General features: G+C 40.7%; 12 protein-coding genes across 12 annotated transcripts in view; 6 read left to right on the top strand and 6 right to left on the bottom strand.

The window, feature by feature from the left end:
* Nucleotides 1-1,012: 1,012 nt before the first annotated feature.
* On the top strand, nt 1,013-1,216 carry SS1G_12115 (hypothetical protein; the record flags this gene model as incomplete). Its single annotated transcript, XM_001587036.1, has 1 exon — nt 1,013-1,216. One exon carries the CDS (start codon nt 1,013-1,015, stop codon nt 1,214-1,216), a length of 204 nt encoding a protein of 67 aa, XP_001587086.1.
* A 384-nt stretch (nt 1,217-1,600) lies between these two features.
* On the bottom strand, nt 1,601-1,762 carry SS1G_12114 (predicted protein; the record flags this gene model as incomplete). Its single annotated transcript, XM_001587035.1, has 1 exon — nt 1,601-1,762. One exon carries the CDS (start codon nt 1,760-1,762, stop codon nt 1,601-1,603), a length of 162 nt encoding a protein of 53 aa, XP_001587085.1.
* A 1,231-nt stretch (nt 1,763-2,993) lies between these two features.
* Nucleotides 2,994-3,484, bottom strand: SS1G_12113 (hypothetical protein; the record flags this gene model as incomplete). Its single annotated transcript, XM_001587034.1, has 2 exons — nt 2,994-3,033; nt 3,201-3,484. 2 exons carry the CDS (start codon nt 3,482-3,484, stop codon nt 2,994-2,996), a joined length of 324 nt encoding a protein of 107 aa, XP_001587084.1.
* Nucleotides 3,485-3,960: 476 nt separating this feature from the next.
* On the bottom strand, nt 3,961-5,601 carry SS1G_12112 (hypothetical protein; the record flags this gene model as incomplete). The annotated part of the gene is made up of 1 exon (XM_001587033.1): nt 3,961-5,601. The coding sequence occupies one exon, from the start codon at nt 5,599-5,601 to the stop codon at nt 3,961-3,963; it is 1,641 nt and encodes a 546-aa protein (XP_001587083.1).
* Nucleotides 5,602-6,426: 825 nt separating this feature from the next.
* SS1G_12111 (hypothetical protein) lies at nt 6,427-7,556 on the top strand (the record flags this gene model as incomplete). The annotated part of the gene is made up of 2 exons (XM_001587032.1): nt 6,427-6,746; nt 6,854-7,556. 2 exons carry the CDS (start codon nt 6,427-6,429, stop codon nt 7,554-7,556), a joined length of 1,023 nt encoding a protein of 340 aa, XP_001587082.1.
* Nucleotides 7,557-9,661: 2,105 nt separating this feature from the next.
* SS1G_12110 (hypothetical protein) lies at nt 9,662-14,388 on the top strand (the record flags this gene model as incomplete). Its single annotated transcript, XM_001587031.1, has 2 exons — nt 9,662-10,273; nt 10,498-14,388. The coding sequence occupies 2 exons, from the start codon at nt 9,662-9,664 to the stop codon at nt 14,386-14,388; spliced, it is 4,503 nt and encodes a 1,500-aa protein (XP_001587081.1).
* A 249-nt stretch (nt 14,389-14,637) lies between these two features.
* SS1G_12109 (predicted protein) lies at nt 14,638-15,220 on the top strand (the record flags this gene model as incomplete). The annotated part of the gene is made up of 3 exons (XM_001587030.1): nt 14,638-14,987; nt 15,086-15,153; nt 15,207-15,220. 3 exons carry the CDS (start codon nt 14,638-14,640, stop codon nt 15,218-15,220), a joined length of 432 nt encoding a protein of 143 aa, XP_001587080.1.
* A 398-nt stretch (nt 15,221-15,618) lies between these two features.
* On the bottom strand, nt 15,619-16,389 carry SS1G_12108 (hypothetical protein; the record flags this gene model as incomplete). The annotated part of the gene is made up of 3 exons (XM_001587029.1): nt 15,619-15,803; nt 15,899-15,983; nt 16,207-16,389. 3 exons carry the CDS (start codon nt 16,387-16,389, stop codon nt 15,619-15,621), a joined length of 453 nt encoding a protein of 150 aa, XP_001587079.1.
* Nucleotides 16,390-17,953: 1,564 nt separating this feature from the next.
* SS1G_12107 (predicted protein) lies at nt 17,954-18,408 on the bottom strand (the record flags this gene model as incomplete). Its single annotated transcript, XM_001587028.1, has 3 exons — nt 17,954-18,041; nt 18,236-18,277; nt 18,395-18,408. 3 exons carry the CDS (start codon nt 18,406-18,408, stop codon nt 17,954-17,956), a joined length of 144 nt encoding a protein of 47 aa, XP_001587078.1.
* A 1,757-nt stretch (nt 18,409-20,165) lies between these two features.
* SS1G_12106 (hypothetical protein) lies at nt 20,166-21,858 on the top strand (the record flags this gene model as incomplete). Its single annotated transcript, XM_001587027.1, has 2 exons — nt 20,166-20,178; nt 20,450-21,858. The coding sequence occupies 2 exons, from the start codon at nt 20,166-20,168 to the stop codon at nt 21,856-21,858; spliced, it is 1,422 nt and encodes a 473-aa protein (XP_001587077.1).
* A 654-nt stretch (nt 21,859-22,512) lies between these two features.
* SS1G_12105 (hypothetical protein) lies at nt 22,513-23,767 on the top strand (the record flags this gene model as incomplete). Its single annotated transcript, XM_001587026.1, has 4 exons — nt 22,513-22,527; nt 22,603-22,687; nt 22,740-23,017; nt 23,078-23,767. The coding sequence occupies 4 exons, from the start codon at nt 22,513-22,515 to the stop codon at nt 23,765-23,767; spliced, it is 1,068 nt and encodes a 355-aa protein (XP_001587076.1).
* Nucleotides 23,768-24,630: 863 nt separating this feature from the next.
* Nucleotides 24,631-24,964, bottom strand: part of SS1G_12104 (hypothetical protein) — a gene marked incomplete at both ends in the record, with an annotated part of 1,177 nt that continues 843 nt past the window's right edge. Inside the window, one exon of the mRNA XM_001587025.1 lies at nt 24,631-24,899. Within this exon, the coding sequence (XP_001587075.1) occupies nt 24,631-24,899 (269 nt within the window). The remainder of the gene's footprint in view (nt 24,900-24,964) is intronic.

Raw genomic sequence — 24,964 nt, 5'->3', positions numbered from 1 at the left:
CAATTTAGTAGCTACAAAGCTGGCTACAGAAAAGGAGAATCAAGATGTAGTTGCAACCCCTCAAAGAAAGCAATTAAAACCTACTCAACTCGAAAAGATAAAAAATTCAATTCAGAAAGACTTCGATCCTCTCACTTTAGAAGGAATCCATCACTTCTACTTTCCTCCTTGGAAGATAGAAGTTCCATATAAAGTCAATATCAGCAAATTAGGAAAAGAAGAAGCTGCGATGATCCACAATCTGGCTTTCAAATATAGGTGCAAAAATACCATTACAATATACACCGATGCCTCATCCACTTTAGAGGGAATAGGGATTGGGATCGGGATAGCGGTTATCTTACCAAATGGCCGAATTTCACATCAAGAGACTATCAATATAGGTGTGAATCAGCTTGTCTATAATGGGGAACTCCTAGGAGTTACTAAAGCGATCGAATACGCAAATTCAATAGCCCAGCCAGGAAACAAGTTCAAGATATACTCAGATAATCAAGCAGGATTATTCCGGTTGAAAACCCCCTCCGATTTACCTGGTCAATCATGCCAAATCAAAGCTATAAAAGCTGCGGAAGCTATTCAAAATAAAGGAGCCGAAATCTCTCTCAATTGGGTCCCCGGACATACATCTGTACAAGGAAATGAACTAGCTGATTCTCTTGCAAAAGAGGCGACCAAAATACCATCTTCATCTCACGAAACCAGTTATGCCTCCATTGGAATGGATATAAAAAGAATGAAATCAGAGAACTGGATAGCCATCCTTAACACTAACAATTTTCATCAACCATCGTCAACATATTCAAGAAACTACCCCTGGAAGATCAGCTCAAAAATCAGAGTTCCAGGAAACATCAAAAGAAGCACAATCTGTGCTCTGTTCCAACTCAAAATTGGACACGGATATTTCAAATCTTATTTGAAACGATTCGGTATCTCCTCTAATGACAATTGTAGATGTGGGGGAAAGGAATCTCCTGATCATCTTCTGCTCAGTTGTCCTTTATATAAAATGGCAAGGAAAACCCTCAATAAGGATAACCCCACAGTCCGACCTACCATGAAATATCTGCTTCATACTAAAGCAGGAATCATCAAGACCCTCGAATTTATCGAGGCGACGAGAATAGCCACCAGATCATGGCATCTCAATAGAATGCATGAAGAAGAAGAGGAAGAAGGCGGAGAAGAAGGGGGGTGGACCGGAAGATTGTGATTGAATTGATCAATTATGGCCAATTTGGTCAATTTGGTCAATTTGGTCAATTTGGTCATTTTGGTCAATTTGGTCAATTTGGTCAATTTGGTCAATTTGGTCAATTTGGGCAATCACCCTAATGTCAAATTTCATTACATTTCATTTGTTATTCCTCTTACTTGAATACGAGAGTATCTGTAAGGCGGGCTTGGTTCCCTAGTATTAGTTTTCACTTCCCCCATTCAAACATTAGAAGATTGAGGCTTTCAATCTCCCCAACCTGTATTAGCTACGGTCGAATAAGGCCAGCCACCCTCCATTTACTATTGTTAGAAGTCTACAAAGCTCCTAGCCGTCTTAGATAGTCATAGACTCAGTGTAGACGTTAATTTAATCAATCAATCAATCATCCGCTGCCGTGATGTCTGCCGAATGCTTCGCAGAAGAGTGAATCTTGCTAAAAGCATCCCCCTCGTTCGAGAGTTCCTCTGCCGCCATAACACCGCTCTTGTACATTCGTAGAGCAAAGTGCCAAAAGCGTCCCTTCATCCCTAATCCACCCATACCTCCGTTGACCTCAATAAGACTCTACCACAACCTTTATACATTCTCGATTACTCCCCTTAACCACTTGTAAACTTCCAATCCGGTATACCCGCAGATTATACGCATTATTGGGTTATGAAAATTCTGCACGCTAGCGCCCCAGAGGTGCCCTGTCAATCACCGGCACAACGCTTTCCTTCTCAGGCTCTGCTCCCATACAGATTCGTAAAGGCAGTCCACTTTGAAATGCTCCTTAAAGCAATTCTCAGGCTCTGCATCCCACTGCAGATTCGTAAAGATGATTCCGCTTCGAAATCCATTGTTGTTTCGTTGATTGTCGGGTAGTTTTCATCTCCGTTCGACTGATAGTCCTCTATTCCGGGCCAAATTCACGATACCTTCACTCCCAGTACCGCTCCTTTTTAAAGCACGACCTTTGCCCAGCTTCAGCCTGATTCAATCTTGGCTCTGTAAGAAAAATTACAGGTTCGTAGGATGCACCACGTACAGGTGTTGAATCATCGCATCCCTAAGTGGACGATAGAAATAAGTTGAATGTCGGAAGGAAACTCCTATAAATCAACAATCATTTTACATCAATAATGCATTTAGGAGACGGGACGAGCTATCCAATAGGAGGGCTGTAGTTTGACGATGAAAAGTGTTTTGATTTTCGAGTCTAATCGAAATGTTGAGACTGCACTGACTCCAAAAATTCTCAAAAATGGGGAATCTTTGAGATACTGAATGCTTTTCAAACCATAGTGCCTTCAAACATTGGAAATATTCCATGCGAATCTACTAGCACGGAATACTGGGCATCCCCGCGTGTAAAACACTTCATTACAAAAATGATAATATCAGTATGTGGGTATTTAATTCCATAGCTGCCCGGTGCCAACCTGCCGAATTTACCATCGGGTAAAGGCACCTAATCTCATATAAAGATTTTCCACTCGAGCTCGAGGTCTTCGTCATCAGGACATGGTCTCCAACTACTCATCTTATTAATCAAATATTGTGCCGTGAAGCATCTTTTATCTCTCGGAATTCATGGAGCTGCTAAGCCTGACTATTTCAACTTCTATAGAATCCCCAAACCCATCATAAATCGGTCTCTAATTCCCGTGGAGACGGAGGTGGAGATGAAGATGGCGATGAGGGTAGGGATACGGATCGTTGCATTTTCAAGCGAGCCAGATTAATTATACCAAAGCCACAAACTGCAGAAACAAGATCGCACGCCACTCTAATCATCGCCTGCATATTTACTATGGGTTTGGAACTCCCTACAGGAAATTTGGAAACAATAAGTAGATCGAACAGAATAGTCACCGCAAATTGCACTGCACTGATCAATAACGGTACATCCGGATGATCCAACGCTCTCGTCGAATTTGCAACCGCGGTGCTCATCACGCTGGACAGTGCTTGTACTAATGATATCCTAACATACGTCAAACTAGGCTGTCTCACAACCTCGGGGACGAAAGCCGCGGCGAGATATTTGGCGCTTGAAAGAAATATTATCATAAGTGGGATACCGAGCAGGATTTGGAAAGTAATAAGAGTGTATGTGAGACTTAAACGCTTATTGAGACTTCGATTTGACCGATCACCTATGATGATCCAGACAGTGCGTGGAAGACCCTCATTTAGTACTTCGACTATCGTGCCGATGTAGGTGTACACATCTGTAGTGACTACCTTGAGGAATCGATGTGTTCTTATGAGTAGCATTTGAAAGAACAAGATGAGGGGAAATCTGCAGGTGACCTTTTTTTTTTTTTTGGAAGCATCGCGATTTTGCCTGCCATTGCGCTTGATGATTGTGCATTCTTCAGGGAAACTCAGGAGATGAGCAAACTGATTGAATGTTTGATGATGGAATGGGATGGTACTTCACTTGTCACCTTCGCTTTGTTATGGATGTTGTTTTTGTGATGGGATGTTTGGTGGTGCTGGAAGATGACTATCTTTTGTAGCAACAGTCTCGCAAAAGATTCATAATCGTGATGTATTTATTGAATTATAATAGAATATGAAAATCTTCTTAAGTAAATAGAGTTCATTTGTACACAATCTTAGTTTTATCTAACGTGGTTTATCAGGACCCTGTACATATCAGGACCCTGTACACTTTTACCTCAATTGCCCACATTCCATTGAAATAAAATTACAACAATACTATAAATTAGAATTAAATTATATACAATTCAAAGATCAACTAATGCTGGATCTAATTGACAAGTTCGTGCATTATGTGAAGCACTACCACATTTGCTACATCGTCGTATAGTAGCTTGCCTCCTTGCTGAAGAATCACCATTTGTAAATTCATCACATCGTATCTGATCTTCTACATTCTCTTGTTCTAATATATCATGCCCATCTTCTACTGAAAGTACTCCTCCTTTTCGTATTAAAGCTTTTCTAGCTCTCCAACGTTTACTAAGTGCTTCATTTGCTTTGCGAAGACTATGAACCTCAGCAGCTAAAAGCGTATTCGCATGAGCTAAGAGCTCTGTACCTTTAGCTAAAGCTGCAACTGTTTTAAATATTGGAGTAGGTGAGCTCCCTTGATATTGAGCAATACGACTTTTCACTAAAGTGGATTGAGAAAGAGCTTCAGTTGGATTGTGAGGTGTTTGAGATTGCCATATATCAGGATCGGCTGATATTGATCTATTTGATGGAGTTCTTATTCGAATATCTAGCTTTGAAAGTACAATTTCCGGATTAAATGGGATTAGCCCAGCTCCGCGGAACTCAGCTTTACCATTTGATATAGATATTGCTTCGATATATGCAGCTTTGAAGGATTGAAAGAACTCGGTTTTGGTAATATGAGTGATATGCGCCTTGATAAAGTTCTCGATTTGTCGACTATATGAATACTTTAAAGGACCAAAACAACCGATATCGAGTGATTGAGTTAAATGCGAAGAATAAGGTGGTAAAATAAGTAATATAATATCGTGTTCCTTGCAGTATTCCTGAAATGCTGGCGATTTATAACTTTCATGCCCATCAAGCACTAACATTCGATATCTACCCACTTTCCTACTTTCAGTATGTTTGTTGAAGTGCTTAATCCATTCAAGACCTGTCTCGTTATCTGTCCATCCATTGATAGTAGGTTTAATAAGCCAATCGTATGGTAAATCACCTTCGGTATACCGATTTGAAAGATGGTATTCGCCTTTTACTATCAAAAACGGAGGTATATTGTGACCTTCTCCATCAACACAAATAATCGTTGTAGCCCATTCTCGATTGCCTAATTGTATAGCTTTGCTTTTTCCACATCGATCAGCTTTAGTAACTACTATATGTAGTGATATTTGTCCCATTATAAAGCCTGTCTCATCAAAGTTGTAGAAATCGCAGTCCAGAATACTATATTTGGCCCGCATATTTGATACCAATCGAAACCATCTTTCAATAAGCTCTGAATCTTCGCAGAAAGCTCTTTGAAAGTCATAAACGCGATTAAAACGCGTCTTTAATTCTGTATATCGTTTCACAAAACGATGAGCCCAGAGCTTTCCAATCTTCTTCGCACCCCGCGTTTCGAGTATATAATTCGCTATATCTTCCACATCACTTATTCGAGGACTAAACCCTCTTTCATCTATATCCAATATATATTGAAGAAGCGATTTCTCCTCCAATTCTGTCATTTTATGATTTGCTGATCGACGTTCAGTAAGAGGCAGAATTCCATTCATTCTAGAGGTAAGGGTAGTATGAGGTATATTATAGAGTTTTGCAGCTTTCCGAATACTCAAATTTTGAGATGTACGAATAGCCTCAATAGCTAAATTGATTCGAGCTTCTTTTGAAGTAGTTTGCATAATTAAATATTGATAAATCGCGTGTTGAAGTTGAAGGATGATAATTGAGGTAAAAGTGTACAGGGTCCTGATATGTACAGGGTCCTGATAAACCACGTTAAACAGAGTATATTAGATAATAAACTAGCTCATTCTAAAATTAAGCCTATTGGCGAATGAGCTAAGGCATTGATCAATGGGCCAGCCCATTCCGAATTCAACGTAGTTCATCTCGGAATGAAAATATTGCCCTATGTCCCGTAACGAATTAACGGGCTACTCTATTTCGAGTTCATTTCGGAACGAAAACATTGCATTAAGTCCCGTAACTGACAAATCGATGGCCACGTTGAAAGTCTTATTTTAACTTCAAGATAAAGATCATTGTCACCTCCACCCCACGATTCATGCAAACTTACGTACAGGCTCAATCAATTGAATGCTACCGCTTAATTTCAGGGGAATCTTGAAGCTTTTTTTCAATTTAGCCATCTCCTATCACTTCACCTACCAGAAAAACTTCTTATCACCGACGACTTACCAATGTTCGATTTTATGATTAGTAACATGACACAAACTAATCACATATTTTAAACCCCCCACTGCGGTCGGACCGTGCTATTCCGTGTATCAACAAGATTTACAGCGGGGTAGCTCTTTCCTTTATCTTTCCTTACCAATGCACATTCCTAAAACGAAATACAACATCCCTCTCCCCTCTAATATAAATAGATAACATCAGAACCTCCCTTCCACACAAAACAGCTTTATCAAACGAATGAATACCCTCCAAACACTTCCAAAAACCTCAAAAACAAAGCCCAATCACCCATCCCCACAATCAACATGACACTTCCCAAAACCTTCAAAGCCGCCGTCTTCGAAAAAGCCGATGGACCCCTCGTTATTTCAGACCTCGAGCTCCAAGAACCCAAAGCAAATGAGATTCTTGTAAAAGTAATTGCCTGCGGAGTGTGTCACTCAGACGCCGTCGTTCAAGCCGGAAGTTTCGGAAACGGATTTCCAATTGTTCCTGGTCACGAGATTATTGGTACGGTGGCTGCTGTGGGCCCTGGGGTTGAGAAATGGAAGGTTGGTGAGAGGGTTGGTGGTGCTTGGCATGGTGGTCATGATGGGACCTGCAAGCAATGTAATCGTGGTAATTTGTATGTGCATTTTTGTTTCTGTTTCCTTTTTATTTTATTTTTTTTTATTTTTGTTCCCCTCCATGATTCTTCCTGGATGAACATGTACTGACACTTCCATCTCTTAGCCAAATGTGTTCCAATGGTGCTATTAATGGCGTTACTCGCAATGGAGGATTTGCCGAATATGTCCATTTAAGAACCGAAGCCGCCGTTCGAGTTCCTGAAGATGTCGATCCTTATAAATACGCTCCAATCTTGTGTGCTGGAATCACTGTTTTTAACAGCATGAGGAAGCTACAAATTACACCTGGTGAAGTGGTTGCTATTCAGGGATTAGGTGGTTTAGGACATTTGGCCGTGCAGTATGCGGCTAAGATGGGATTTAAGGTTGTGGCTATTAGTGGTGGTGATAAAAAGAGAGAATTCGCTCATAAGTTAGGTGCCCATGAGTATATTGATGCATCTAAGGATGATCCCGTTAAGAAGTTGGCGGAATTGGGAGGAGCAGCATTGATTGTTTGCACGGCTCCAAACCCAAAGTCTATTTCTCCTTTGACCGCTGGATTGGCATCAGGTGGAAAGTTGCTCATCTTGGCTCCCTGTGGTAACGTGGAGATCAATACGGTGGATCTCATTATGAGAGCGGCGTCAGTCTGTGGTTTCCCATCTGGTCATGCCTTGGACTCTGAAGAGGCCATTGAGTTTACGAAGTTGCATAATGTTGACTGCATGGTTGAGAAGTTCCCCTTGAAGGATGCTCAGAAAGCATATGATCATATGTTGAGTGGAAATGTTAGATTCAGAAGTGTTTTGGTCATGGATGAATGATCACCTATTGAGAATGGAGTATCTTATGATATATTTAAACAGGATTGCGGCGGTCAAGGCATGAAAAAGTTAATGTAACGAACTTCAACCAAGTAGTCATTAGTTATTAAAATTACGATGTCGTTCATTTTACACAGTCCCTATAATGATTTTGCAGTGACTTCTTCGGACATCAAAGTCAACGTTTCAATTTGTCCTTTCATCGATTATGACTGGTAAAGTGGTGGCGCATATTAGCCGACTCGAGTCAACAACAGCGATTTTGAAATTTCAGATGTGCAACAAAAATTTATATTGTCATTGAAACGTCAAGCAAGTGTAATGGCCATTGAGATGAGGCACTAATAATCATTCACCTGCTCCTCAAAGGCCTCATGAACAATACCCGTCATTTAGTGATATTGTTTTTATATTGGGTTCTCTTGAATTATACTAAAGATTGAAATGTAAATATTACTGTCTTTACCATATCGATATTATTTCTGATACCATATCGGAAGCTCCTGGTCTGGAATCAGAGGATTTGGCCATTCAGAGTAACACCAACCTTGTTCGGGTTTACTAAGTACCTAGTCTTCTCAATTGTAACGAAAGTCTTAGATATGTTCAAAACTACCGAAGAGTTCCTCAACAAGAGCATGGATATTTCTTAAAGTTTGAAATAGTTACTCCGTGAAAATTTGGTGTAACCATTCACAATAAGCTTCTATCAACAACCCACTCATGATTGGCTTCCCCACGGCCAATTATTCACCGCCAGCATTTCGGAGATCAACTCCCAAAACTGGAACCAAATATGATTATCATCTCAAATCATATCATTTTGTGCTATACGCCTCTAAACTTTATCGATTGATTGATTTATCCATCATTGGTTATATCAAAATACAGGAAAAGGATAATCACTGACGTCGCGTAATTGACGTCATTGATACAACCCCCTGTTTTTGCGGAGGAAAAACTTGGCACGAAGCGACAACACAGATGATGATTGGAAAAGGGCATGAATACTCGAGTAGAAGAAAGGAGATAAGTATTACGAGGCAGCTCGTATTCTTGGACATCTTTTTGATAATTATTAAAATCAAAATCATAAGAGTACATACCTCGAGAATCTTTCGCCAAGTTGTAAGATACTTACTTCAAACACTTATTCTATCTGACACACAACAAATTTCGAAGGAAACTTTTTCTTCGAAATACGACCCTTTCGCGATCGATCTAGATCATAGCTATTAAACCAAATTGATTGCAACTGCCCCCAAGTGATTCTGACCAGTAGTTGTTGTGATACTGTCGTCGGCGCTCCAAACACGAAACTCGCACGAAAATTCGCGTAAAATTTTCACCTCAAACTATCAGAATAAGATCCTCAATATGAATAACTTCAACAATCCATCAATACTCAAGGATACAGCTATGATAGAGGCTTCGGGAGAAGCCTCCATCATACCAAACACGTATCCTACTGTTATTCTAGGTACCCCAACACCCTCAAGCCCTCCCCCGCCTTCTGAAAACCCTCAATTCGAAATCTCTAGCCCTAGTCTACCAACCAATCAGCCAACCAGTTCTGGAAGAAGAGTTGAAGACTTCAATCTACTTAGTGACCCCTTTATTACTCAAGATACAACCAATACTACCTATATATTCAATCAGAATAAGAAACGTGGCCCTACAATGCCCCTTAGCAATCAGAATAAACAACCCAGAATAAAAAACAATCCAACTACACCTAAGGAAGCTATCTTAAAAGCAAGAGATCTTATAGTATTAGCGTCAACTCTTTCTCAATCATGTGATGAGCAATCGAAGCTATTAGATCTCCTAGAGATCTTTAGAGAATATACCGAAAAAGGAAAGCTCACCACCGCCTCCAATATCATCACCTCCCAAATCACTCATCTAGAATCCACTACACGGAAAATCGAAACTCAAGCTAAAGCCCTAACCAAAGCTCCCTTGCCAATCAATACACCAACCACTAAATCGACATATGCAGCAATAACAAAAGAAGGAGAATGGAACCTAGTAGGCAAGGGAAAAACTATTAGATCCTCCCCAATAGATAGAAGATCGAAATCCCTCAAAGACGCTTAATCCTGATGAAACCAGAGATCACGAACATTACCTCCTTTTCACCTATATCAATTCGAAACCAAATAAACGAAGCATTCCAGAAAACTGGAATTAAAGGCCCGGTTATAGCAGGAGTAACTCTATCGCTGAATAGAAATATAATAATTACTACAAATGCACCTTTCACATCACAACTTCTATTAGAAAAAAAGGCAATCTGGAGTAATCTCATCAAATTCGAAAGAATTCAAAAGGATCAAGAATGGCATAAGGTCATTATTCATAAAATCCCTATAAAAGAATTTTCTGGAACAAGAGGAATGGACCTCATTCTTGAGGAAATCAAAACCTTCAATCCAGAATTCAAGCCCATAGGAACCCCTTTTTGGCTTACACCATCATCAAAAAGAGCTCATCAACGGGAAGGAGCAATAGTGATTGCTTTTGCAACAAAATCAGAAGCAGAGCTAGCCATTCGGAAACGACTATATATCGCTGGCACTAGTACAAGAGTAGAAAAGTTCTACGAATCCAAACCAACTACACAATGCCAAAAATGCCAAGGATTCGGACATCAGGATACACATTGCAGAAGGGATCCCTCTTGTGGACTATGTGGAGGCAAACATATCACATCAGTACATCTATGTGTAGTCTGCAATATCAGAGGAAAGTTCTGCCAACATCTCGCTGCTAAATGCTCGAACTGCCAAGGAAAGCATACAGCAAATTCAAGAACCTGCGAAATCTATCAAGCAATCCAACAAAAAGCAAATAACACCAACTTATGAGTTACACTAATATTCGAATTCTTCAAATAAATCTTAATAAGAGCTCACAAGCTACAGAGAACGTTCTACAGCTTGCAATAGAACTCAATATCGATCTTATTATGATTCAAGAACCTTGGATTATCAAAAATGGAATCGATTACTCAAATTCAAGATCTATTATACACTCTAATTTCATACAAACACTACCAAGATTCGATTCTAACTTTCGACCTCGTACATTACTATACACTTCAAAAACTCTTCAAGCCACAATCAACCTAGCTCCCGATTCCCCAATAGATCCTGATATACAAATCTTTAATTGTCAAAATGGAGATAAAACCTTTCAAATTATCAATATATACAACGAGGCTGATCAAGCTAAAGAGAAAGGTTTCACAATTGAAAGATGTTTATATGATATATCTATCACACAAGAAACTATCCTCCTTGGCGACTTCAATGCCCACCACCCATGGTGGGATCCTTTTTCAAAGAAAAGCGGAAACGCTGATCAATTAGCAGAATGGTTTGAAGATCAGAATCCCATTCTTCTAAACGAGCCCGGAATCAGCACTTTCTATCGAACTAATCTCCTTAATCCAAGTGTCCTTGATCTAACACTAGCGTCAGAAGGAATCTCTCCCCAAATTCACAACTGGCAAACTCTTTCAGATACAGGATCCGACCATGCAGGAATACTATTCGAACTGAAAGGAAAAGAAGACTTAAACGCCCTCAATTCAGAATCAATAACTAGATTCAATACAAAGCTAGCCAACTGGGAAAATTTTGAATCAATACTAAAATTGGAATCCCTGTATTCCCCTACTTTTTCTATTTTAGACTCAATAACTTCTACGGAAGAGGACTCACTAAACTTCTTGAAAGAAAGAGACAATTCCCATTCAATTCTAGATCAAGCAGCAAGCGAACTTACAAGGATTATCCAAAAAGCAACAGAAAGGTGTATACCCAAAGTTGTTTCAATCAAAAGAGCTAAACCATGGTGGTCACCCGAGTTGAAAAATCTTCGAAAAGAGCTAGGAAAAGCAAAGCAATCAATCGAATCAAATCGAGAGAACCCTAATCTTAAGGAAGAATATCGAATTGCTAGAAACAAATACTTTCAAGCTATTAAAACAGCAAAAAAGGATCATTGGAATGATTTCCTAGAAAAGGAGGATACACAGACAGTTTTCAAAGCAATGACCTATACCAAAGACTTCCAAGATCAAAGGATACCGGATATTTCATCAGAAAGCTCTTTTGAAGGAAAATGCTCTGCTTTCAGATCGACTTTATTCCCTCCCCCTCCTACTACTCTAAAACCACAATGGGTAGGGTATAAACAATCCAAGAAATGGGAATGGCCCAATCTCTCTCAAATCGAATTAAGTAATGCCTGCTCAGCTAAGATACAAGGAAAGACCCCTGGTCCAGATGGGATCACTCAAGAAATCATTACAAAGGCCTACAAAGCAATCCCACAGATCTTTTTTACTCTTTTCAGCAAACTCCTCAATCTCGGATATCACCCTAAATGCTGGAAACAAGCTACTGGAGCTATTCTAAAGAAAGCCTCAAAACCTGATTACTCACTTCCAAAAGCATATAGAGTGATTGCACTCTTAAACTGTCTGGGAAAAATTAGTGAAAGGATTCTAGCTCAACGATTAGGATATTTAGCGGAAACTACCCACCTTCTACACAAGAGTCAAATAGGAGGCCGCCAAAAGAAATCAGCAATCGATGCTGCACTTCTATTAACAACAGAAATCGAAAGAAACAAGCAAGCTAACAAGAAGACCTCAATATTATTTATGGATATAAAGGGAGCATTCGATCACGTTTCAAAAAATCGACTACTGGATATCTGCAAGAAGTTAAGACTACCGACGAATCTCATCTCCTGGATAGCTTCATTTCTTCAACAAAGACAACTAAAACTATCCTTTAATAACCAAATCGAATCTTTCAAGCCAATTTCGACCGGAATACCACAAGGCAGTCCAATTTCTCCAATTCTCTTCCTTATATACATTAGGGACCTCTTTTTATCCAATTCGATCAAATTTCTTTCCTATATTGATGATATTGCCCTAATCACCAATTCATCTACATGGAAAAAGAATATCAAATCTCTAGAGAGAGCTACAAAACAAATCTACGAACTCAGCTCAAAGAATGCTATTCAATTCGACCTAGCAAAAACAGAGCTAATGCACTTTTCATCATCCAAATTGACGAAAAACTACCCAATCAAACTACCCAATTCGGAAATAATTATACCTCAATCTCTAATTAGATGGTTGGGAATATGGTTCGACCCGAGCCTCAAATTCAATCAACATGTTAATATTCGAATCACACAAGCAAAAGGAGCCTTCCATCGAATGGCCCGATTAGCTAATATCGAAAAGGGCCTCAGTCCGAAAGCTCTTAGACAGTTATATATAGCATGTGTGACCAGTATAGCCGATTACGCATCAGTGATTTGGTGGAGAGGCCAAGCCCATTTCAAGGATATGATGCAATCACTTCAAAATCTAGCTCTTCGAAAGATATTAGGAGTATTCAAAACTGCTCCAATTCCTCCAATGGAAGTAGAAGCAGGCTTAAAACCCTCAAAAATTCGATTAGACTCGAATATTAGGCAATACGCATTCCGTTTAGCTAAACTTTCACCAAATCATCCAATCAATATCGAAAAAGCATCACTAATCCAATATCAAGCCAATTTGGATGCGATCTCTACCCCTCGAAGAAAACGATATAAACCTACTCAACTGGATAAAATCAAAGAATCGATAAACCAGGACTTCAACCCTTCCTCACTCGAAAAGATCATTCATTTTAACTTCCCCCCATGGAAAAGAGAAACCCCCTTCCGAGTTAACATTAGCAATTCGTCAAAAGAAGATGCTGCCATTCTTCATAATATTGTTTTCAAACATAGGGATAAAGATACCACCTATATTTACACTGATGCCTCCTCCACCGAAAAGGGAATAGGTATTGGAGTAGGCATAGTAGCTATACAATCAAATAATCGAATTCTATATCAAGAGCGAAGCAATATTGGTACTAATCAATTGGTATATAATGGAGAGCTTTTTGGAGTTACAAGAGCTATTGAATACGCTAGCTCAATCGCTTATACTGGTCAAAAGTTCAAAATCTACTCGGATAATCAAGCTGGTTTATACCGCTTAAAAACTCCTTCAGATCACCCAGGACAAGCCAATCAGATAAGAGCGATCAAAGCAGCAGAAGTTATCAGAGCAAAAGGAGCCGAAATCTCCTTAAATTGGGTTCCTGGTCATACCTCAGTTGAAGGAAATGAGCTAGCAGATAAGCTAGCCAAGGAAGCAACCACAATACAACCTACCTCGAACGAAACAAGCTTTGGACTACTAGGTATGACTGTCAAAGAATATGCCTCAGATCAATGGCTTGATACTCTCAAACAATACGAACTCAGATCAAACCAATCCCCATCAACTTACTCGAAGCTGTTTTCATGGAAAATAGGTTCCAAAATCAAGCTACCAAGCGGAACTACTCGAAATACTGCTAGCGCATTCTTTCAACTCAAATTAGGTCACGGATATATCAAATCCTACTTACATCGTTTCAAACTCACCAATAACAAATGTATATGCAGTAATATTGAGGCACCACAACACCTCCTTATTAGCTGTCCTATATATAAAACAAAAAGAAAAGAGATCTTTAAGAAGATACCATTATCCAAAAACACTATACAATTCCTATTGCATACAAAAATAGGTATCGAATTAGCTATCAAATTTATCAATATCACTAAAATCGCTACAAGGGCATGGCATCTAGCAAGGACTCTTGAACAAGAAGTAATAGAGGAAGGAGTAGTAGTGGAAGAGGAGAGAGGAGAAGAGAATGAAGAAGAAGCAGTTGAGGAAATAAGAGAGGGGTTTGACCTCCTCACAATTTCTTGATTTTCAAAATCTTTTTATTATATGCAATGCGTATAATGAGCGGGCACTGTTCCCCAGCATTTGTTTTCACTTCCCCAATTAGATCATATCCAATATTGTAAATTAAAAAGTGACCCGTTAGGCCCTTAGGGCCTAGCCGTCCTATATAGTCTTGGACTGAAGATGGACGTTAATAAAATCAATCAATCAATTCCTATCTTGAACAATCGATCAAAAATAAAAATAAAACATTCAAAAGAAATCATCAAAATGCCACTTTTCAACCGTCACCAAGAAGAACCCGAACCAGAACCAGTAGTAGAAGAACCACCCAAACGCAGCTCCTCCATCTTCCACCGTAACCGTCCAGAATCCATATCCCCTTCCGAACGCAGCACATCTACCGTCTCCACCTCCCCATCTCAAAACAGCACTCGCCATCGAGGATTCCTGCACAAAAATCAGCAAGCGCAGGATCCGGTGATTGCAGCTGCTGAACAGAGAATTATTAATGCCGAACAGATGGAGAGGGAGGCTGATAGGGCGTTGATTAATGCTAGGGAGGCGGTTAGGGAGGCGAGAGAACATATGAGACAGCTTAAGTTAGAGATGGAGGCTCAGTATGTTGTGTTGTTTATTTATATATCTTTCTATCTATCTAGTTTTTGAAAGTCGGATATGGATATAGAAGAGAGATGCTAATTTGTCGTGTGTGTAGGGCAAAAGCCTTGAAGGTTCGACAAGGACAGGCGAATAATATTTACAAGAGGGCTAAGCCGCTTGGTCGTAAGTAGTTATCGTGATATCATGATGAGAGTAGCACTAATAGCCCCAACTAGGTCATGAAGTCTAGAGCTTGTGATGAGTTCAATAAGCCACTTGACATGAACTCTAACTCCAAGTTGAACTCTTTTCTTTCAAAGATTTGTATGAAAATTAAAATTTAGCGGAATCGGTGTTAGGTGCGGGTGCGGAGGTTTCTTCAATACCCCTCAAGATTGTATTGGGTGGACACTTCCTTTCCATGTATTTGTATTTGGTGTCAGCGGCTCTAGAAATTTATTTGAATGACAAATACCTTGAATCTATGATTACCATAACCATATAATGACAATCACGAATGATGTTGTTAAAAGTTTTCGGAAGATTTCCTTCTGTGCATAAAAATGTGATTCTTCTTATTTAACTGTCTTATATAGGGAGCACACACAAAAAATTCTAGCTCTCAAATAACTCAAGACTTCCTCTTTCTCATTTCACGCTCGCGAAGTCGAGCTTCAGCCTTTCACGTTCAGCTTCTAAACCCGTTTTGGTTTCTACATGCGCGTGAGTCAAAATCTTTCGTCTGATGAGGAATGAGGCGAATAGTCCGGCAGCGGTGATACACGTGTACACAAGCCACATTGACTTGAGGGAATCTGCGAGAGCGACATGGACTGCGGTGCATTGATCAGGAGAGAGTTATTAATGATTCGGATATCGGCGCCTGCATCACCGGAGGAAATTATTCTTGCCAGAGAGGGAGAAATACTCGAGGCGACGAGAGAGCGGTATTTTTTGGCCTTTTCATTTTGGTAGACGAGTTGGCCTATAACCACGGAGGAAACTTGCGCGTGCTGGCGGATAAATCCGTGAGTTGAAGTAGCACACCGTAGAAAATGCTACGAATGTTTAGAAGGGAGATGTAACCAATAAAGATTTCCACGACAATGGTCAAGCCACCGCCACCAAGCCCTTGAACAGCACGCCCAACAATCAGCATATCGATGTTATTGGAGACGGCACAGAGCAGAGAGCCGACCATAAAAATCACGTTAGCAAGCAGGGGCATTGGCTTACGGCCGAAGATGTCTGAGATCCTGCTCCATACGGGATTGATGCGACGTTGGCTTGTAGAAATGCAGACCCAATCCACGTGTAACTGGCACTTGATTTGAAGTGGCCACCAATCTTGGGTATAGCTGTGGTCACGAAAATCACATTTAAAGCTCCCAGAAATACGGCCAGACACACGGCCACCATGATTAAGACGATTTTACTCTTGGAGCGCCCATTTATGTAATTGGGTTGGTTGGTAATTGTTGGCCATTGGATGTGACTTGTTGTTGCTCCTTTTCATGTGCAGGCGTAGCATTGCATAAGCTGCGCTTGAAGGAGCGCAAATCAAACCTAACGAAAGGTAAAAGGACAACAAACGTCTAATCAACATTGTCGAACGTCAAGCAAATGTTGCGCTCGACTAATTCAAAGTCAAGAATGGCTCCAGTGTGCAGATGAACTTTCGAAAACTCGTCGAGTACTGGACGTGTTGCACGAGCGGGGAATACGTCTGGGGAAAGGGCAATATCGATAGCTACCTGAAGGTCGAAGAGATTGATGGAAAGACAAGGACCATGCCTTTTATGGTTGTTTTAAACCAGAAATTTAACCGAACTTCGCTTCTATTCGAATCGCTTTTGGAATCGCGTTTGCTTCCCCCTAGCCAGCCTGCCCTTGACTATGGAAGCTAGGCGTCTTAGCCGCAATATCAAAGTCCTGCCTGAAGTTTGTACGGACATGATGAACAATCCCAGGACAGTACTGTCGCCGTTCTCCTGCAAGAAATGAATGAGAGCTAGGGCATGCCTGTAGTGTGGATTGAAACTGGGTACATGAGTGAGATAAAAGACAGGAGGGACAAAATTGACATCTGGTATAGTATGATGAGTCTAGAATGAGAAAACAACACATACACACGGAAAAGAGGTGTGGGGAAGTTTTATGCCTTTCCCTTCATTATCACCAACTTGTCATTTGTAACTCAACATATTCTCTTACTTTTAGAATATACCAGAAGCTCAGCGACAAGTATCCTTAAGCCTGTAATCTCTGCCTCAAAGCTGCAGCCGTGAAGACAATGGTGGGCGCATGTGACAATTCTTGAAATCATCTAAAGCTGAGCCAAGAGTTTTGACACTGTGACACATCTGTAAAGTCAAGCGAATGTAAGAAAAAAGCTGCGAACGAAAACGAGTTCAAAGCAATTGAGAAAAAAATGACGAGGAGTGGGGATGTCGTGGTCTTTTATAGAACTTGAAAGCAGAGGCTATATGGACCGTGCACGTAAGATCCTATCTTACCTTGCCTTTTATGGCTGCCATTAGCCTCGGGCAAAATCACCACAACCACATTATCAAAATATTAATTTCTTTTGGGAGTAATAGGGAGCTTAAATATATAAACTAAACAATAAAGAATCCATGGAAAGAAGAGCTCCGGTCGAATATTAAAGTTTTATTAGTACTAATTGAGAAGCCTCCTCTGTCACGGAACACGTATAAAATATATACTCCAATGAATCACATCCGGAGTGTAGAAATCTACTTGAAATAAGTCGAAATTACACTTGTAATATCCATTGTTTTATAATAAGAAGCAATATTTTTTAATGGTTACCCTCGTATTCGACAAGGGGTAAATTTCCAGCTAGAGTATTTTCCAAGTATTTTAGCGTGACATGAGTAGTTTGGTGACTTCCTACTATTTACTACATATCTTCCATGGGATAACTGCGAGTAAAATTGAACCTATAGAGGGTTTTGATCAGCTATTCACCAAGGGTTGTAAATTGTTCAATTAATTCCTCGTCATTGCCACCAACTGTTGTTGTAATGGTTTCGGAAGAAGGTGGGCCGCTGAATGCCATTGCAGTGAGCATATATGATGAGATGAACAAGGAGTAGTTCAACAGAGACAGTTCAAGATATAAGCAAAAAAGCAACGAGAAGTAATGAAGGAACCAGGCGAGATGAGTTAGAGTAGGTAACGGCTAGATGAAGTAAGTAACGGTGCACTGGTTGTCTCTTCCATCCATCTTATACATCCAAACCCATGGCCTACTTTGACCACCAATCCTCGAACGGATGAAGCTCTATAGATAGAATCAGTCGTATTCAATGCATAATTTGCTTCACTAGCGGACTAAATTTTTGAATATAGAAAGTGGAAAGCTTCCGATGTTTTTGACATGTTAATGCAATATCCGTACAAAATTATAGTCATTTTGATCTTCTATTACAACGGCCGAATACCTACGAATGTATATTAGCATCGTTCGTAGTTATTTTTGAGATGGTGAGTTATCTGAACTAGGTTGTGTCTTCAAACACGGCGTAAATTGGAGGCAATGCACTGACTGTGCTCATGCGTTGCTAGCAAGGCATTCTCGGTGGTTGAAACAGTACATTTTCCTTTTGCAGATCGTGGGTCGTGGGTCCTCATCGTTGTCCTCATTGAGATCGATTGAAGCCTCGGCTGAGTGCTTCTTGTTGTTGCTGATGTTCTCGGAGCTTGTGGTGGTCTCAAATTTGAAGGGAGGACCCAAGGTCTCTGGTCTTTGTCCAAACTATTACGGCCGGAAGTAATCTGGTCGTGATCCCTTTCAACCCTGGAAGACGCCCCCACGATACCCCCATCCTAATCAATGGAGATGGGAACAGGCCTATATTGCAGCTAAAAGTATTTCTCTCACACCATTTGTCGTTGTGCTTCCATAAGAAAAGACGCTTTCATTGATGCCTCGGATGTGCTTGGTGGAGGAAGGGAAAGAGAGAAAGAAGGATCAAGATCATAGGTGCTTGAATCGTGAATTTCATGTGTCAACGGACCTTTTGATGAGAAGCGATCATTGATTGTGCTCAATAGCGCTACATCCTTGAAAATTTTGAGCCCAAAAGAACCATTTTCCTCACTTTGTAACTTACTTTCAGGCAATCGACAGTTCATAATGCTACTTAAATACCCACGAGTTCAAAGAGGAACGTGTGTATTGCAATAAGCAACTATCAAATGCCGATGAAAGAAGGTCCTGGTTCGAAAGGAGTCTTGAAGTCTAGCACTCAGCTGCGGCAAGGTCGGTAAAACGGCATGATTGTTCGATAGAAAATGATGAAGTATATTACTAAGTGGTGAGTAAGTGCCGAAAGAGACATCAACATAAACAGTAGCAATACCAGCCACACATCTTATTATCCCCTTGTTCATCTAACACAGCTACTTGTGCCTGTAGAGACAGTCTTCCATCTTCTTTTGGTCATAAGTAAGATCCCATGAACATTAATCCGTTTCATGGGGTAACTTTATGGGGAGAAAAAAGCAAGTCATCAAAGACAAATAAGTAATTCCATTATCGTAAATTCAGGAAAATGATACTATTCCCATGTGAAGAAAGGTAGGGGTGATGAGATCATGATAAGATCGTGCATGATGCTGCAAAAAGGTAAAAATTCTCCGATGGCACATGATGTAAGGGTTCTGGTGGTTTAGACCCCGCGCCTCCGCAATTTTGAAAGAAACTAACCCAGGGCTACCTGGTGCTACTCTTAAAAAGGTATGAAACTGTCTTGGCCGCCCCGGTCGCTCTTTTTCTAAGACCAGGACACGAGGACTTCCCCTCAAATCCTCCCAATTCAGTTCAAATCTATTTCTGAATCCATCTACTCATTTTGTTTCTTCCCTTTGTAAGACCTCGTGGATATCTTCATTGTGGGTTTCTTCTTTTTCCTTATTTTCCCTCTCGAATATAAATGTCTGCATTTCCTCCTTGATCAAGAAAGACAGAGAGAATCCTTTCTCATTGCTTTCGTTTTCTTTCAATCTCATTCCATTCCATGCAAATTGTTGCCCTTCGACCGGAGGAGGAGCCTCAGCCATGATTTCCTTTTCCCTTGTCACCAATTCACGATTGCGCATATCGTTACTGCTGCTGTGCATCCTCTGCGGGCTGTTTTTCTCAATTGGCGTATCTGCGAGTTCAAATGATGTTGTGCGACAGTATAATAACCTGATCCAACGACCACTTACGAATAATGAAGATATTGCAACGAACGAGCACTCTCAAAAACCCATCAACCATGAAGATTTTGATTCAAAAATTCTACCTGCGATGGTGAGCGCGCTGGACGTGCTACAAGAAGATTACTTTGCGACTTGGCAAGGCATTTATCCCACAGGAATTGACTGGACGTCAGCAGTTATTGGTATTCTCATTTCTCTCAATGTTCAAACAAGCCAAAGCAATAACTAACACCAATTTTTTAAACAGGCACATATGTCGCTGGTGCCCTTAGTACTCTGTCAAAGTCCTTCTCCGCGCTCTCCTCGCCAAAGACGAACGAGAATATCATCAACAAATACTTTGCTGAATTAATTGGCTTTTATTTTGGTCAAGATGCCTTTGCTTTACGACAACAAGCTTATGATGATATGTTATGGGTGGTTTTGGGCTGGTTGCAGACGGTGAAATTCATTGACCTACACTCGGAATTACATTATTCCAACCTCTCTCAACCAGAATGGTACGGAAAACAATACAAACCTGCATTTGCACACCGCGCTCGACTATTTTGGGAGTTAGCATCACAAGGATGGGATACTACTCTCTGTGGTGGTGGAATGATATGGTCTCCATATCTTCTCCCATACAAGAATGCCATCACCAATGAACTCTATATCGCAGCTTCGATATCGATGTACCTATATTTCCCTGGCGACTCTAACCAATCTCCATTTCTATATTCAAACTCTACCTATCCACCTCGGGATCCGAAATATCTTCAAGCAGCTGTTGATGCTTACAAATGGTTGAACAGCTCAAACATGACTGATCTGCAAGGATTATATGTCGATGGATATCATATCTCGAATCTTTCTACCAGTGACAATACCCGCTGCGATTCTCGAAATGAGATGGTATATACATACAATCAAGGGGTTTTGCTTACTGGCCAACGTGGTCTCTATGATGCGACTGCTGCACGATCATACCTTGAAGATGGCCACAAACTCATCCATGATGTTATTAATGCTACAGGTTACGATTTGAACCATGACATTGTCATTTCACCACCACCCCAAAATGGTTCCACTTTGGCGAAATGGTTTGGTTTAGGTAGAAATGGGATACTAGAAGAAGCTTGCGATTCAGATGGTTCCTGTTCCCAAGATGGGCAAACTTTCAAGGGCATATTCTTTCATCATTTGACGGCGCTCTGTAGCGATTTACCGGCAAGACCTAATGCAGGCACCGAAGAGAGTTTGAAGCTCGATAGAGAATGGCATTCTGGCAAGTGCTCGAAATATGCAGGTTGGATCAGACGAAATGCTGAGGCTGCATTAAACACCAAGGATGAAGAGGGGAGATTTGGGATGTGGTGGGGGGCACCGGCTGCAAACAGTTCCCTTAACAACGAGACACCGAGCCTGATATCAGAAGACTCTGTAGACTATCGAAACCTAGGAGTTCCAAACAATAGAGAATGGAGAGGTGAGAAATACATGAAAGGAGCGAAAGCGAGCAAGATTCTTAGATATGGAGAAGATGGAAGTCATGGTCGTATTGAGACACAAGATCCCAACGACCGAGGTAGAGGAAGAACTGTAGAGACTCAGGGTGGAGGATTATCTGTATTGAGAGCATCCTGGGAGATAGAACTCAGACAAATTTGTATATAGCTATTTCATTGTATCCTTTATAGATGGGTTATGGGTGGTCTAAGATTCAGCATTTACACCAAGCTCTAGATTTGAAATATCAATAAATATTCTGTCTCTCAGTTCTATGATTGATGGTTGATGGCCGATAAACCTTTGCTCAACTCACTATTACTAAAGCTACTTCATCAATGCCTTTAATCTGGAAAAGGAATGAGAATGATCAGATTTAACAGATTTACATTAATCCCTCAATATGGCAACACCAACACCACAGCTACCAAATCACAAGCTTCAGCCACAGTTTCATTCATCAGCCACAACCGAACCGCTGAAGGAACAGCTTGTCACATATGTACAACGTTGCTCTGTTTCTCATTCATCCCAACAAACTGTCCTGATTTATTTGATTTGATGCTTCTTTTTGAGAGTTTATAAAATATCTAGCATTGAGATCTACGAGGAATTCCACACATAAGTTCAACGAACCTGACTGCAATGCATGATATTGTCGCATAACGCCGGCGACGCGTAATCTGCTGGATACCATAGCTTTCGCAGCTCTCACTGCACTCACAGCTCTCAAAGCTCATCAACCACAGATCCATCCATCCTTTACCTCACAACAATCATCTACAATAGTTGAATTGAGTTTGACATATACAAACATATAAGATGGTCGGATTTAATGTATGCCAACCTCTGAGCGCATTCAAAGCTCTTCCCCTCTCTACCCTTCCACCTACCGTTCCTAACACTCTCCAGTTCTTCCGCATACTGGGAGATATCTCCCACACACTCTCAAAATGTATCCTCATATACGCAATCCACCGAAACTCATCTGCTGAAGGTATTACCTCCCATCAGTCCCCAAACCATTTATCAAGCTAATACCTATCAAGGTGTTTCTCTCATCACTCAATCCCTCTATGCCATGGTCTTCATAACTCGCTATCTCGATCTCTTCTCGGGTTATTTCATTCTTTGGAATTTTACACTCAAAATCTTTTATATCGGGTCGAGTCTCTACATCTTGTTTTTGATGTTGAGAGTTTATGCACGCACGAGAGAACGTGAAAAGGCATGGAAATTGGGGGGTCTTTGTTTTGTTGGAAGTGCGGTTTTGGCGCCCATTCTGATGATGATTTTTGAGAGGAAATATGCTTGGGGTTTTATGGAGGTTTGTATATTTTCAAGAATATGAATATGACATGGATTTGGGATACTAATATGATATCAGGTTCTATGGGTTTTCTCCATTCTTCTCGAATCAACATGTATTCTTCCACAACTTCTCCTCCTCCGACAAACTACCGTTCCTACAGTTCTCGATTCCTACTACCTCGTAACACTCGGTTCCTATCGATTCTTTTATATTTTAAATTGGATCTGGCGTTCTCTGGATATAAATGATCGTTCCCCAGATGCGATATCAATTATTGGTGGAATAATTCAAACTGCTTTTTATATCGATTTCGCATGGGTATACTATTCTCGACAACGCGTCAAGCTTAGGAATGGAGGAGTAGTAGATGCAGATGATATTAGTAGAGGATGGTTATTAAACCGCGTGTTGGGAAACAAACATATGGCAGGAACAGAAGCAGATGAAGGAGATGAGGAAGCAACTCCAGCATTGGGTGGTAGACAAGATACAGGTCGCAATACGAGTAAATGGGGAGCGAGAGGTATTTCAGTTAGTGCGGATGAAGGTGTACTTGCAGGTGAAAGTCAACATGCCTCATTTGAAGGGCAGGAAAGTGGTGTGGTTGATGCGGCGGATGTGGATGGTGATGCGAAAATGAAAGATCCGGATGAGTTGGCTAGGATTTTAGATGAGGATGGAGAGGAGAGTGAAGAGGATGGAACTTTGCCGAAGCCAGGGGGAAGTAGTTCTGGTGTGACTAATGGGTCTGAGTGGAGGGGATAAAGTGATTGATTTTGAGGTCAGTAGGGAGTGGACATGGACATAAGCATTTTTAGGGACTTTATTTGACCTGATTTTATTTGAGCTTATTGTATGATTCAACGGAGATTTAAATGAGCATAACAAGTTCTGAGATTTGAAATTTGGGATCTGCTGTTTACGGTGGTTGATTTAATGAATGCACGGATGGACGGACGGATGGATGGATGGATGAAATATTCACGGATTCATAGTTCAGAGTTCAGCAGCTATTATTGTATTTGTTAAGTCTAATACCCTACTTTTGGGCCACCCTTATGTTACGAGGTTTGCCGTCTAGATCACGTGGAAGTGCTCTAGGCTCTCGATTGATTGATTGATTGATTGTGTTTATCGTCATAGGCCGTAGGCCCACGCGCCTTGGCGCGTGATAACCTTAGCCATCTATTCCAGTTTTGGACAAATGACGCTCAGAGGAGTATGCCTCTGAGTAGTGTACTAGCTAGCTAGGGAGGGTATTTATATACAATTTAAAGGGGCTAGGGCAGGGTTTACATGATTGCCTTCGCGACAGATTTGGGGCCGGTTGGCTTAGTGGTTAATATTGTGGTCCTCCTCGTCCACTAGATCACTGGCTCTTGATCACTCTCCCTTCCCCTCATACGTTTTTGTTGAATTATCTTGTGTATTTACTGTTTTTTTTTTTTTTTCCTTTTTAAAGAAAGGGGAGGAACGAAGAGAAAAAGAGAAGAGAAGAATAGAGATGTAAAGAGAAGGAAGGAGAAGAGGAGGAGAGAGAATAAGCCCTTTGAGTACCTGTTTGAAAAAGGAGATACAGTAAGTAGAGGGAAAACGAAGGAGAGGCTTTGTTTTTTTTTTTGTTTTTTTTAAGCTGCAGATACAAGCTGTGGGCAGATATCTGTGTAGAATTTGGTGGATTCAAGCCATTTGGCTAGTGCGAGACCACCTGTGGGGATGCCTAGAAGCCAGGGGATGGCTTCAGATGGTGGGCTTTTCGTAAGTGTTTTGTAAGCTTTGCCTTTCTTGCAGAAGAAGTGTAACGGGGTTTTCCTTTTACCGCATGAGCAGAGAGTGTGAGCTGTAGTGTGGTTGAAGCGTTCGTGATATGCCGCAAAGTCTCCATGCTGTGATCTGGCTGCAAGAATGTAGTGAAGTGTAGCTCTTTTTAAGGAGAGAGTAATTGTATTGGAAGTGTGCTTA

Source organism: Sclerotinia sclerotiorum, genomic scaffold (genome assembly GCF_000146945.2).
Source record: "Sclerotinia sclerotiorum 1980 UF-70 scaffold_19 genomic scaffold, whole genome shotgun sequence".
Lineage (NCBI taxonomy): Eukaryota > Fungi > Ascomycota > Leotiomycetes > Helotiales > Sclerotiniaceae > Sclerotinia > Sclerotinia sclerotiorum.
The sequence above is the reverse complement of the archived record's forward strand: the minus strand, read 5'-3'. Positions and strand labels throughout refer to the sequence as shown.